Raw genomic sequence first — 12,779 nt, 5'->3', positions numbered from 1 at the left:
GGATTTGTTGCCAATGGGGCTTATTCTAAAAGAAATTAATTCTTCTGAAAGAAATCAACTACTATATTCTCTCCTAGGTAAAATAAATTCCAGTTCTAATTTCAGACTGCTATAATTTATGAGATGGTCAAAGTTTTGAGATATTGTTTGTTAAGAGTGAATATGCAGTTTTCAAAGTTTTGCAAGTTGGAAAGCATTTTCAAAAATTTAACTTAATGAACTTTTGCGTGAACAATCTTAGCAACACTGAACAAAGCTGACTCATCTGACTACTTCCTTCCTTCATGAAATATTCTTTTTCCATCTGAGGCTCTCCCTCAGTTTCTCTGGGACTCTTCAAATTTTACTTGTCAATCACTTATCATTTTATGCAATATGTGCTACTATAAGCCAAACACCTTGCTTGGCACTCTGATACAAAGATGACCAAGAGGAACTTGGTCCCTGCCCTCATGAACCTCAAATGCAACATGACTTCTCTTCTCTGGACGACTGAGAGCCCTGTTCCCTTGGCTTGGACCACCTGTCCCACCTCACTACTTTTTACTCTTCCGGTATCATCCCCTTTGCTCTTGACCAAGTGAGCCACCCGCCCTAGCAGCAGCATCCCCATAACGTCCTGTGCCACAATTACTGCTTATTTAGTTTTCTGTCTTCTGTTAAAGAACACAATCTCTATTAAAGCCAGGATCAACACCTCTCTAGTCAGGGCCTACCACTTGCCTGGCTTGAAGATGTTAAATAAATATTACACAAATAAGCACATACACAAAAGGGCAGACAGCCTGAAACACAGCTTTCACCACTGCTCCAGTTAGAGCCTTAGCAGTTCCCATAATTCTTTATGCACAGCAAATAAGTGTCTCACAACCACTTCCCACTCTTGAAAATTATGGCACCCCCCAAAGACTTTTAGTTTACATAGATTACAATATTTATCACATTAGAAATTTAAACTGAGATATTTTAAAAATATTAATTTCTTCAAAAAGGGAAAAAAACTTATTCCATGAAAAAAATAATTTTTACAAAAAACTATCTTCCAAAATGCACAAGAAGGAAAGACAAGAGTGGCACTATGGAAAATTTAGGAAACTATGACAGTCACAGTAGAGAAAAGAAATCTCCCAAATTCTAACTTTCTCATGAAAGCTCTCATTTTATTATTGGCAACAAATATTGTCAGCTATTTTCTTGAAGTTATAGGCTTTTTTTCTCTCATTTTCTAAAAAATGTCTGCCAAATACACAAGTCTGAATAACACAGCTATTCAAATTTTTGAAAAATGGTTTTGTGTGTAAAAGCAGCTGAGTCAGCATGCAACTTAAACAATGTCCAAGTGCTGTTCGTGGAGACAACCGTCACATTCTGGTGTGCAGAAGTGCTCTGTATGGCCTGATTTCATCATAGAAGATACTAGAAAGATGTTTACAAAAAGGTCAAGTTTTAATAAATTTTAAAATTTCACCAAGGACATCATTAGTGGGTCAGAAATAAAATGGTTACTTGCAAAGTTTGGTGCCAATGCTCTGATTCATGCCAAGATGCCAGCAGGTAAGCAGCCACTACTTTTGCACCAGCAGTGCAACATCAACAAAGTGACAAATACAAATAAAGTCTTAATTCTATCATGAAAATTGTTAAAATTATGAAAATCAAATTTTACTACTTTAAAAATAATAAAGTACTACAATGAGAGAAACAAACTCTAGAAGAATCAATCAAAATGTTACTAGCTGTTTTTGTGTGGCGTAATTACAAGCGATTATTCTTCTTCTTTTAATGATCTCTTATCAGTTTTTCAACAGTGAATATACACTAGCTTATGTAAGTTTAAAAGTGTGTTTTTAATGACACTATAATATGAGGTTGCCTTACATGGGGTGCTTGCAATGGTAATATAACTATATGAGTATATATTTTTATTTCTTATGGAATCCTGAACCTATCTCGTGATCCAGAAAATAAGAAAGCCCTGAAACCTGGGAATAATGAAGATCTGTCTAAAATCACAATGCTTTTTAGGGCTATGAGTATCTAAAAGGTTTTTTAGAGTTTGGAAGATGAAAACAGTATACAGAAAGACTATCAAAATAGTTGTTTTTTATTTTTTTAAATGTTAACACTCATAGAAGCAAACCTAGCTATCAAACAGTTCTTCAAGTATTAACTTATTTTTTAAATTAGACATTGGTGCCAGCAACACTTATTTTATAGAACACTAAGTTCTGAAACAGTGGTACAATCCTGCCACCTAGAGTCCAAAGAAAATTGTCATTTCAAAAATTACAATGAACACTGGCAGAACAACGTAAGTAACATATGCATCTATTAAGCATATTAGACAGTAAAAATAAGTATCTACAGACCACTTTATTTTAAATACAAAAATGAAAATCTACTTATGTTCTCTGATTTCTCTATAGTTCTAAGCTTTGGAGAAGGATTCTGACTCTTGACCTCAAGTACTTTGTAAAACAAGTCCAAGCACAAAAGAAAAAAAGTTCTTTCCTTCAAAAACTCTTTTCTAGTACTTTTATTCTTACTAATATGGTACAATAAACTTAAGGCCAGAATCCAAAAAAATCTGCAAACAAAACCAGTCTGCGTGCACCAATGTTTCGTTCACTTTCGTCAGTAATCTCACAACTTCTATAAACCTTCTCATCAAATCAACTGAGAACAAGTACACATCAGTGAAGCATTAGCATTTAAGGGAAGACTGGGAGGCAGGGAAGGAAAAGACATACAAAAGCAAGTAAGTGAGACAGAATCGAGGGAACCCTTTTGGAGATCTACTAAGATGCTGAATCTCCAGTATCTTCCAACTTTTCTCTTTCAAAAATTAAAGCACACTACCTCCTTTAATCAGCAATTCACTTCTAGGAATTAATCCTTTTGCTATATACACATAAATGTACAAAGGTCTATGTACAAGGATATTTTCTAATTCAACTGTCTGTAATCACGAATAGGAAGGGCAGGGAGGAGGAGGAGGAAGAGGAGAAAGGGAAGGAAGAAAGTACACAATCGCACAGGAAAAAAACAGAACACCTCCATTAATAAGGAATAAACAACATTGCTACAGCCACACAACAGAATATAATGTAAAATACACTCTATAAACGTGTGGTGACTGATTTTCATAATTTCTCTACTTTGTGAGGAAAAAATTAATAATGCTATTAATGACCAGAGACTTGCCGTCATTCCCTGTTCACTAGGTTTAAGCAAAAATCTCATCAAGAAGAAAACTGGGCGTCTCTTTGGATTTATGAGTGAGGTGGAAATCAAGAGACTCGCACTTTGATTCAGACTTTTTCATCAGCTTCCTTGGTGACCCTCAACCAACCATATGCTCAGATGGAATGGTGAGTATGGCCACCTAGAAATCTACAGTACTACCAATCTTTCAGACATACACTTGAACCCTCCTCCAACTAGGAAGTTTCAATCACAGAGTAAATGCACATGCTCACTCTAATGAACAAGTGAAACATCTGAATTACCTTTCCTGTGCTCTGTAAGATAGTTGTTCGCGTCCTCCACACTCTCTCTCTGCTGACAATGTCCCGGGTCACGTCTACTTCAGCGTCCACAAAACTCCTCTGTTTTAGGGCAGTGATGTCATCATCTAAGTCAGTCTTGATGGTAGATCTTTTCTTAGCCATAATTTTGGCTTTGATTGCGGCAATTTTTTCCACTGACATAGCTTCGGACAAAGACCTGAAAGCAACTTCTTTTTTAATACTCACAGCAAGGATCTCTTAAGCACATCATAAAATAAATGGTTACATTTATAAGTTCCTGGTAATAACCCTTTAAGTAGCAGATTTCGTTCTTATATATAAAACTGACATACTTGGTATTTTCTAATTATGTAAGACAGAGTCCATGTAGAAATATTACACTATAAGCAAACTAGTAATTTTTCTTAGAAGGAGCAATGCAAAAAAATTTTCACATTTTTTTTCATCTCTTCCTCTCCCAAAAGAATTCATTAGTATGGCCTTTTATATATTACATGCTAACCCCCCCATCCATGCAAATTATACAAACACACACATGTGAGCACGTGCATGCACCACCTTGGAAGAGAAGTAAAAAAATTTCATTCTGTAAAGAATTCAAAGTTTAAGTTTTCCTTGAAATCTATTTCAAGGCTTCAAACCTATATGCCTTAGAGTACGACATATTAATTTTATAGGTGACAGAGGCTCTTAAATGCCACAGAAACATATACTCCTTTTAAAGTCTGGAAGATAAAAGGATATTTTCGTTTTATTTTTCTTCCTTTACTTCATTTTCAAATAACAAACAGAGCTTATGCCTTCAGAATTATTTGGAAAAAAAAAAAGACTTAGCAATGAAAGTATAGATTTAAGATAATAATCTTAAGCTTAGTGTCATTTTTCACAGTATAAAATAAGAAAAAGAGTTTGGATACCTTAACAGCAGTTGATAAGATTATTACTCTAATCACAAGATGGCAATCTTGAAATATGTTTAAACAACATGTGGAAAAAGGACAGGAATTCCTGCAGGTTTAAATACGGTAGTATTATATAGTATGCTTTATTTACATTAGGTATGAAGGAACTTTACAGCAGAGCTCAATGTGCATTAGCATTTGACTCATTTTAACATTATTAAACACTCATTAACACTAGGCATCTTCCCCTTAAAAACTAAAGAATACCAGCAAACCTTGACCCAAATTCAAATGCTTTTCTAAATTATAATCACATATGCACTGGACATTCCATCATTGGACTTGTACTTCCAGTCAAGATGAAGTAACAGGAACTGGATTAACCCTCCTGCCTTGAAACAACCAGTCAAATATACAGAACAATAGTTTACTCAATACTCGGTCAAGTAGTGAAAGACAGTGATCTCTGACAAATCAAACTAAATGGGGGAAGCCCTATGAAGGCCACAGTTTATGGCCTTGAAAGCTTCCAACATGGCACAGGGAACGAACCCCGGCAAAATTTAGTGAATTTCCTGATTTGAGAAAATGGAGCTGGGATTCCAGCAAGATCAAGGTGTTGGGAACTCACAGGCCAGAGTGCCTGAGAGGAGAGAGCTACACAGAGGTCCCTGTCAAGCCTTCCAGCAGTGGGGGGAGGTATAGGTCATTGGTCGAGCACATGCATAGCATGCACAAGGTCCTGGGGATTGAACCCAGGACCTCTACTGAAAACAAGAGAAAGAAAAGAACATGCTGAAGTTCCAGCAATTAAAAAAAAAATACGTATGAGGCCCAAGTATTCCAGCAGAAGAATACTGATTAGCACATAAGCACACGGAAGTTAAAACTATGAACAGAACCATCCAACAGCATTAGCGAAAGTATCGCCCAGTCTCACACCAGGTAAGGAATAGTACCTGCTCCCACCAATCAGACTGAAAACCTCACACTCCTGGGCATTAGGTAGAGTACTCAGCATGGTCTCGCCCCAGCATCAGTGGGGAATAACTACCCTAACTGAACACTGTTCAAATAACAAATCTTAAAATCAAGACTCAAAAAAGACCAATCTATTTCCGAGTGATTTAATTAAGTCCCAAAACAAAACTAAAGAAAATTTAGAAAAATACAAAAGTATCTAGCACTCAACGATGTAAAATGCAAAATATCTGATACCCAAAGATGATAAGGCATAAATTAATAGGAAAATATGAGCCAGAATGAGGAGAAACCTAAATTAAAAACAACTGTTTGCCAGTCCACAGATGCAGGACTAGCAGACAAAGACATTAAAATAATTAATATAACTGTTTCACATGTTCAACAAGTAGAGACATGGATCATACATTTAACCAATTTGTAGAGATAAAAAAATGTTGGAGACTAAAAATGTAATGTATGAGTAAACTACAGAATTACAGAATTTATCAAAAATGAACAGAAAACAGAAGCCAAAAGAAGAGAAGAAAGAGGAAAAAAAGGATCCGAAAAAAGAAAAGAGCATGAGTGAGCTGCTAGAACAGCTTCAAGCAGAGTGTGAGTAATCAGGCCAGAAAGAAGGAAAAAGAAAAATTATTTGAAGAAGCAATACCAAAAACTTTCTAAATTCAATGAAAACTATGAACCCAAAAATCCCCTCAAAAAGCTCATTGTACCTCAAGCACAAGAACAATGAAGAAAACTCCCCCAAGTCATGCAATAATTAAACAGCTCGAAACCAGCAACAGAGAAAATTTTCAAAGTAGTCAGAGGGAAAAAAAGACACATTTTAAAAAAACAAAAAGGATGACAGCAGATTTCTAACCAGAGAGAATGTAATCAAGAGGGCAGTGGTACAGTATCTTTAAAGTGCTTTAAAACATGCAGTTTAGAATTCTACACCCAGTGAAAATTTTTCTAAAAAAAAAAAAAGGGGGAAATAAACTTTTTCAGAAATAAAAAAGCTGAAAGAATTAATCACCAGCAGACTTGTACAAATAGAAATGTTAAATCTTTCAAGCAGAAGGAAAAAAAGGGTACACACAGGTCTACAACAGGAAATGAAGAGGCATGGAAATGGTATACAAAATGGTATACAAAAATTACTATTTAAATCTCTTTAAAAGATAATAGTTCAAACAAGAATACCAACAACGTACACTGGTGTTTATATATAAGACGTATGACAACAGTACCACAAAGGCCAAAAGGAGAGGGACAGAAGAACACTACTGTTAAGGTTCCCACACTACCTGGGAAGCGATTCAACACTGAAGGTGGACTGTGATGCTATAAACCACCCACACTGAAGAAACCCCACAGCAATCACTAAAATAAAATAGTTATAACTAACCAGCCAAAAGAAAAGATGTAAAGGAACTACAGTATATACCATTTAATCCAAAAGAAGTCCAAAAAAAGTAGAAAGAATAGAAGTGACAAACAGAAAATAGCAGCAAAATAATAAACTAGAATTAAGCATAGCAATAATTATATTAAAAGTAAATATTTAACACACGGTACTTTACAGAAAAATTTGCTGACCACTGCTATAAACCAACAAGAGACTTCATGATAAATGAGTGACTTGGATTATGGAGTAATTTTTAAAAAAGAAAAGATCAGTATGATAACAGAATCAAGAAGGCTTTCCAGAAAACACAAGCAACACAAAGGCTTCCAACCCCCCCAACACTAAACACGCTCAGGCATCTTCGTCTGAACTTCGGGCACAGAGGCGCGCAGTGAGGAGCACACGATGTAGAGACAGCATGTTAATATCCCTCTTTCCATATATACTTAACTTACACTGACACTCAACTGCCTACTTTTACTAAAGAAGTTCTTACCTGATCTGTTCAGTCTGCACAATTCCTTCTTTGTGACCCTCCAAACGAGCAGCCAATCTCTCTTTATCAAGGCGTACACACTCTTCATCCTGAAAATAATCACTCATTAGAATTTTACAAATGCATTTGTAATAAAGGCTTAACACATATTACTCAAGTTCCTTAGGAGACTGATTTTAAAGACAACTGCAGCCTAGATTCTCAACCAGATCCCAAGGTTTCTTTCTCCGAGCATAGTGCCTAGCAGGTATTCAATATATATTTTCTGAACTAAAAACTGTCTATGTAATACAGCTATCTGTGTTAAATTAATTTTGACTTGACAAATGCTCTGGAAAGAATTGTATTATGCTATTTCTTGCTGATTGTTAAAGTTACCATTATCCTAGCAAATCTGCATGTCTGCTATATTCAATTTGCTCAAGCAATTAAACCATGATTTCAGCTTTTTCCAAATAAGTGGCACCTCTAAATTCACTCATTTTGAATATAGTGGGTCACAGACTCCTTTCATACAAAGAGAGTTGGGGAAAATTTCAATTTTACTGCCACAAAATTGGTACCCAGCATAGTGGAGAGGCTAGGAGCCAGACTGCTGGGCTCTAACCCTGGTTATGTGAACCTCAGCACGTCACCTTTCTCTGAGCCTGCCAGCTCATAGCAGACACAACAGCACTGCTAACTCTGGGAGGCGGTGGTGAGGGTTACATGACTATCACCACGCACAGAGCACTAACCATGAGCATCATTATCACTACGTTCTGCGACTCAGAGAGTGCTTATTCAAAACTACATTTTCTTAGCACCAAGTCTTGTCCATGGTTCTAACATACGTACCTACCAACCAACCCTGCCCCTTTAACAGGTACCTTTCTTATCCGTCCTTAATTGTGGGTGCTTTGCTGTGTACGTAGCAGCAAGATGTACATTTGATTTTTGTACAAATGTGAAATGGGAAGACTTAGTTTCTAGTAACATTAATACTATTGATGACCACAAATGTTATTTCCACATTGTTAACTGATATGTAGCCAGTTTAGTCATTTCTCAGATTTTAAGTGTGCCTCTAATGCATAATCTTCCGTTTTCAGAGGGTTTTATATGTAACTGATCTGGGGCTTGTTACAAATTTAAACGAATAATACTGTAATTATACGACTTAAATTCCTAGGTTTAACTGTTTTACGCAGTACACTAGCTGGTCAACAAATTTTCTTTCCAACAGTAACTACATTTCTTACGTGGCTTAATTTTAACACGAACTATCTTCATTTACCAACACCAACACTTCATTTGGCGGCTATAAAATTCTACCATGAAAGCAAGCAAGCCGGTATGTCAGTGCTTTAGGAAGTGCCTGTGGTGAGCACTTGATGTGCACAGCTCTTAAGGGAGACGCAAAGGGGAGGGGACAGTTCAGTGGTAGAGCGCACGCTTAGCAGCACAAGGTCCTGGGTTCAATCCCCAGTACTGCCATTAAACGTAAATAAGTAAACAAATAAAGCAAACTCCCAGACCTCCTTATTCCAGGGGAAGGCAAACACCACCACAAAGCCCAAGTCTGGCCTGGTACCTGTTCTGTAAAATTTTTTTATGAGAACACAGCCTCGCCCGTCCATCTCTGCCTGCTAACACAACAGTGGCAGCAGAGCAGCTGGACAAGGACCACAAGGCCCAAAAAGCCAGAAGTATCTACCATGTGGCCCTTTACAGAAAAAGTCTTCTGACCACTGATCTGGTCCAACACCTTCACCAATAATGATATAAAGGTAAAGAAAATTGAGTAATTTGTCCACATAGCTTGTACGTAAGAGATGCTAAACTACAGCTCAAGCTATTTACTGATGGACTGTTCATCCTAATATAACTATTTTTCCAGGAAAAAAAGCTCTTAGGACCATTATGAGCAAAAAGTTCTTATTATTACACAATTCCAATCTCCAAAAAAAAATGAATCACCTTTAAAATAAAGTTTCATTACCTCAATTCGTGGTTTTTTTGCTTCTGCCAAAACTTCATCTGCAGCTCGTTTAACTGCAAGAAAAAAAGAAGTAAATAAAGGTACAGTTTGAGGATAGGTTTATGAAAGTTCAACATAAACATGCAACAAGACATACCTTGAGTAGATCTCTGAAGACCTATTTCTAGAGGGGCGCTTCTGTCAATACTTGCCGATGTTGCTGGAGATTTAAAAAGATTTCTGTCAGAAGGTAAATATTTGAATAGATACATTGGATTTTATTACAAGTGGAATGCTCAAGATTTATTGTATTTCTTACTTTATACATAGTGATTTCCCCTTAAAAAAATTTTAAAGCAGGTTTGTAAAAGCATTTGATTATAAAAGATTAATCTATATTAGAAAGTCTGTAAGAGGACAAACTATTTTTGACAATTTAGCTTATAAATTGAGATAATCTGACTGAAATCAACTTCAAAGAACATACTCCAGCATCACATGTACATAAAGTGTGCGTACATGGGAGTAAACACACAAATGTGTGCATACAAGGGAACACTCGAGCACAGCTCCGAAGGAGGTAGTAAGAAGTGAGCCATGTGACAACGGAGAGAAACAGAATTTAACAGAGGGAAGAGCAAGTGCAAAGGCTCCAAGGTTAGGCAAGCCAGGAGCACCAGCGAGACTGGACTTCTGTGAGCAGAGAAGATTGGCAGGAGACAGGTCACAGAGACGCGGGCCGACGCAGGACCACTGAGGTCAGGGTGAGGAGTGTGAGCCTTATTCTCAGTGTGATGGGTTCAATCGGGATAGCCTTGAGCAGGGGAGGGACACGACCAGGCTTACAGGCTTTTTCAAAAACAGGTCCATCTCTGGGAAGCAGAGGCTACACCGTAGGAAACAGTGAGGGCCCCTAGAGAGCCATGCCGCAGTCTGAAGAGGGAGGATGGAGCGGCGGGGAGACAGCGGTCAAAGCTGCCATACCTCTGAGGGTAAAGAAAGAGGACGTGCTGATGGAATCGATGTGAGATGGGAGAGAAATCTCTGATTTCTTGACCTAAGCAGCTACATGAATGGGACACTGGTTACTGAGGTGGGAGCACTGGGAGAATGGACTTGCTGTTTCAGTTCTGCAGGGAGAAGGGAGGGAGGAATTGGCACTCTGTTTTAGAGACATTCAATTTCAGATGCCTGCTGAATGTCCAAGGGAAGATGCCGACAATGAATCTGTAAATCAGAACCTCAGGAACGCATTAAAAACAAGGAAGCAAGTAAAAAAAAAAGAGGTGGACAATGAGTAGGAAGAGAACCTCAAGAGTCTGGTGCCCCAAATGCCAAGTGAAGAATAGCTTCCAAAAGGAGTGAGTAGCCAACAGTGTCAAATGCTGTTGAGAGATCAAGTTAGCTGTGAAATAGGAGAGAACAATCAGCAATCCTTAAGTCAGTATTGAACTTGTAAGAGTGATTTCAGCGAGATGGTGAGGAAAGTCACGTTGGAGGAGATCCGAGAACCAGGGAAAAGAGGAAGCACGATACCACACAACTCTTGCAAAGAATTTTGTAACAAAAAGAAGAAGATAAGTGGAGCAGTAGAGAGAAGGAAGGTGGGGGGGGTTGAAATTTTTAATGAGATATATTACCTTACGTATTCTAAAGGGAATAATGCAGAATGATGCAGGATGCAAGAGAGAAGCAAAAATTTACAAAGGCAGAGTCTCTGACAGTGTGAAAGGAGACGGACTCCATACATGAGGAAGGGGACTGGTCTCAGGAGTAGACAGTGCGTTCACTGTGACAGGAAAGAAGCGAGCACAGGGACATGGCTGTAGGGGAGGTAATTTTTTAGTGGGAATACAGATTCTCTTCCCACTGATTCTTATCTCACAGGGTGAAAAAAAGAAACAATGTCTATTTAAGAGTGAGAACAATTCAAAAATTACTCACATGCTTCACCGTTAAGATATCCAAGTAGATCTTTTCGGTCAGGTCTTCTAACCACAGGAATATTTTCAGTCTAAAGTCAAAATTTTAAATTAGGTATCAAATCAACAATTATAAGAAACCTGGTAAAGACAAACATCATGTAATATCTGAATTTTATTCCAACATTTCTTGATCACAGGTATTTAAAATCATGTTATTAGAAGATAACTACACTAAAAGAACCTAAAAAAAATCTTGAAAATTTAAGCATATTAATTTTTATTTACTCTATCCTTGAAATTCTAGTAAGATATACAAAAGATGAGCATTAGAAATAAAAGAGTAATCCTATCCCTATTCAAAATACCAGCTGTAGTCTTTTATTCCCCTCTTGGTTTACTCTAAGTATTTATTTCTTTATTTTATTCATGATGATTTGCATTTCGGGGTAAATACCTTTCTAGTCCCACTGCTTGCTCATTTCATTCAAGGTTTCCAGGGTGCTTTCTTTTCTCACACCCAAACCAGACGTTCTCAAAATACTGTACTTAAACTCTTTCAAATAAAGTAAATTAGCCACTAAGACTAAATTTTCATAATTAACAGTAAATAGTGTTCCAAGCATGTACACTGGGGAAAAGACAGGCTCTTCAATAAATAATGTTGGGAAAACTAGGCAACTACGTGCAAAAGAATCAAACTGGACCACTTTCTTACACCATATCCAAAAATAAATTCAAAATGGACTGAAGACTTGAATGTAAGAATAAAGAAACAAAGTCCTAGGAGAAAACATAAGCAGTAGTTCTCTGACTTGGGTCTCAGCAATATTTTTTGGATCTGTCTCCTCAGGCAAAGGCAGCAAAATAAAAAAATAAATAAACAGACTACACCAAACTAAAAAGCTTTTGCACAGTGAAGGAAACTATCAACAAAATGAAATGACAATCTACTGAATGGGAGAAGATACTTGCAGAAATATACCTGATAAGGAAGTAATATACAAAATATGTAAAGAACTCACACAGCTCAACATCAAAAAAAGGAAAACACACAGATGGCAAACAGACACATGAAAAGATACCCAACATCACCCATCATCAGGAAGATGCAAATTAAAAACACAAGATGCCACCTCACACCTGTCAGCACGGCTATCATCAAAAAGTAAATAAATAAATGACAAGCATGGATGAGGACGTGGAAAAAACAGAACCCTCATGTATTGCTGGTGGAAATGTAAACTGGTACAGCCACTATGGAAAATTATAGAGGTTCCTCAAAAAATTGAAAAAAGAACTACCGTATGATTCAGATTTATCTGAAGAAAACAAAAACATTAATTTGAAAAGACATCTGCATCTCTATGTTCACAGCAGCATTATTTACAACAGCCAAAATATCAAAGCAATCTAAATGTCCAAGGATGAATGGATAAAGATATGGTGTATATCAAAAATAAAATCTTGCCATTTGGGACAACACGGATGGACCTAGAGGGTATTATGCTAAGTAAGAAAGATGGAGAAAGATAAATACCATATGATTTTGTATATGGAAACTAAAAAACAAAACAAAACAGGAACTAACTCAC

The 12,779-nt window shown here is 37.0% G+C and overlaps 1 protein-coding gene across 1 annotated transcript in view; it reads right to left on the bottom strand.

Moving 5' to 3' along the window:
• Positions 1-12,779, bottom strand: part of CDC73 (cell division cycle 73) — an 81,158-nt gene that overhangs the window by 63,563 nt on the left and 4,816 nt on the right. The window contains exons 3-7 of the mRNA XM_031438359.2: positions 11,207-11,276; positions 9,420-9,482; positions 9,284-9,336; positions 7,303-7,391; positions 3,510-3,726 (exon numbers count right to left, since the gene is read on the bottom strand). Of these exons, the coding sequence (XP_031294219.2) occupies positions 3,510-3,726; positions 7,303-7,391; positions 9,284-9,336; positions 9,420-9,482; positions 11,207-11,276 (492 nt within the window). The remainder of the gene's footprint in view (positions 1-3,509; positions 3,727-7,302; positions 7,392-9,283; positions 9,337-9,419; positions 9,483-11,206; positions 11,277-12,779) is intronic.

The sequence above is a fragment of the Camelus dromedarius genome, chromosome 21, assembly GCF_036321535.1.
Source record: "Camelus dromedarius isolate mCamDro1 chromosome 21, mCamDro1.pat, whole genome shotgun sequence".
In the NCBI taxonomy this organism is placed as follows: Eukaryota; Metazoa; Chordata; class Mammalia; order Artiodactyla; family Camelidae; genus Camelus; species Camelus dromedarius.
This window is presented reverse-complemented; position numbering and strand designations above follow the sequence as displayed.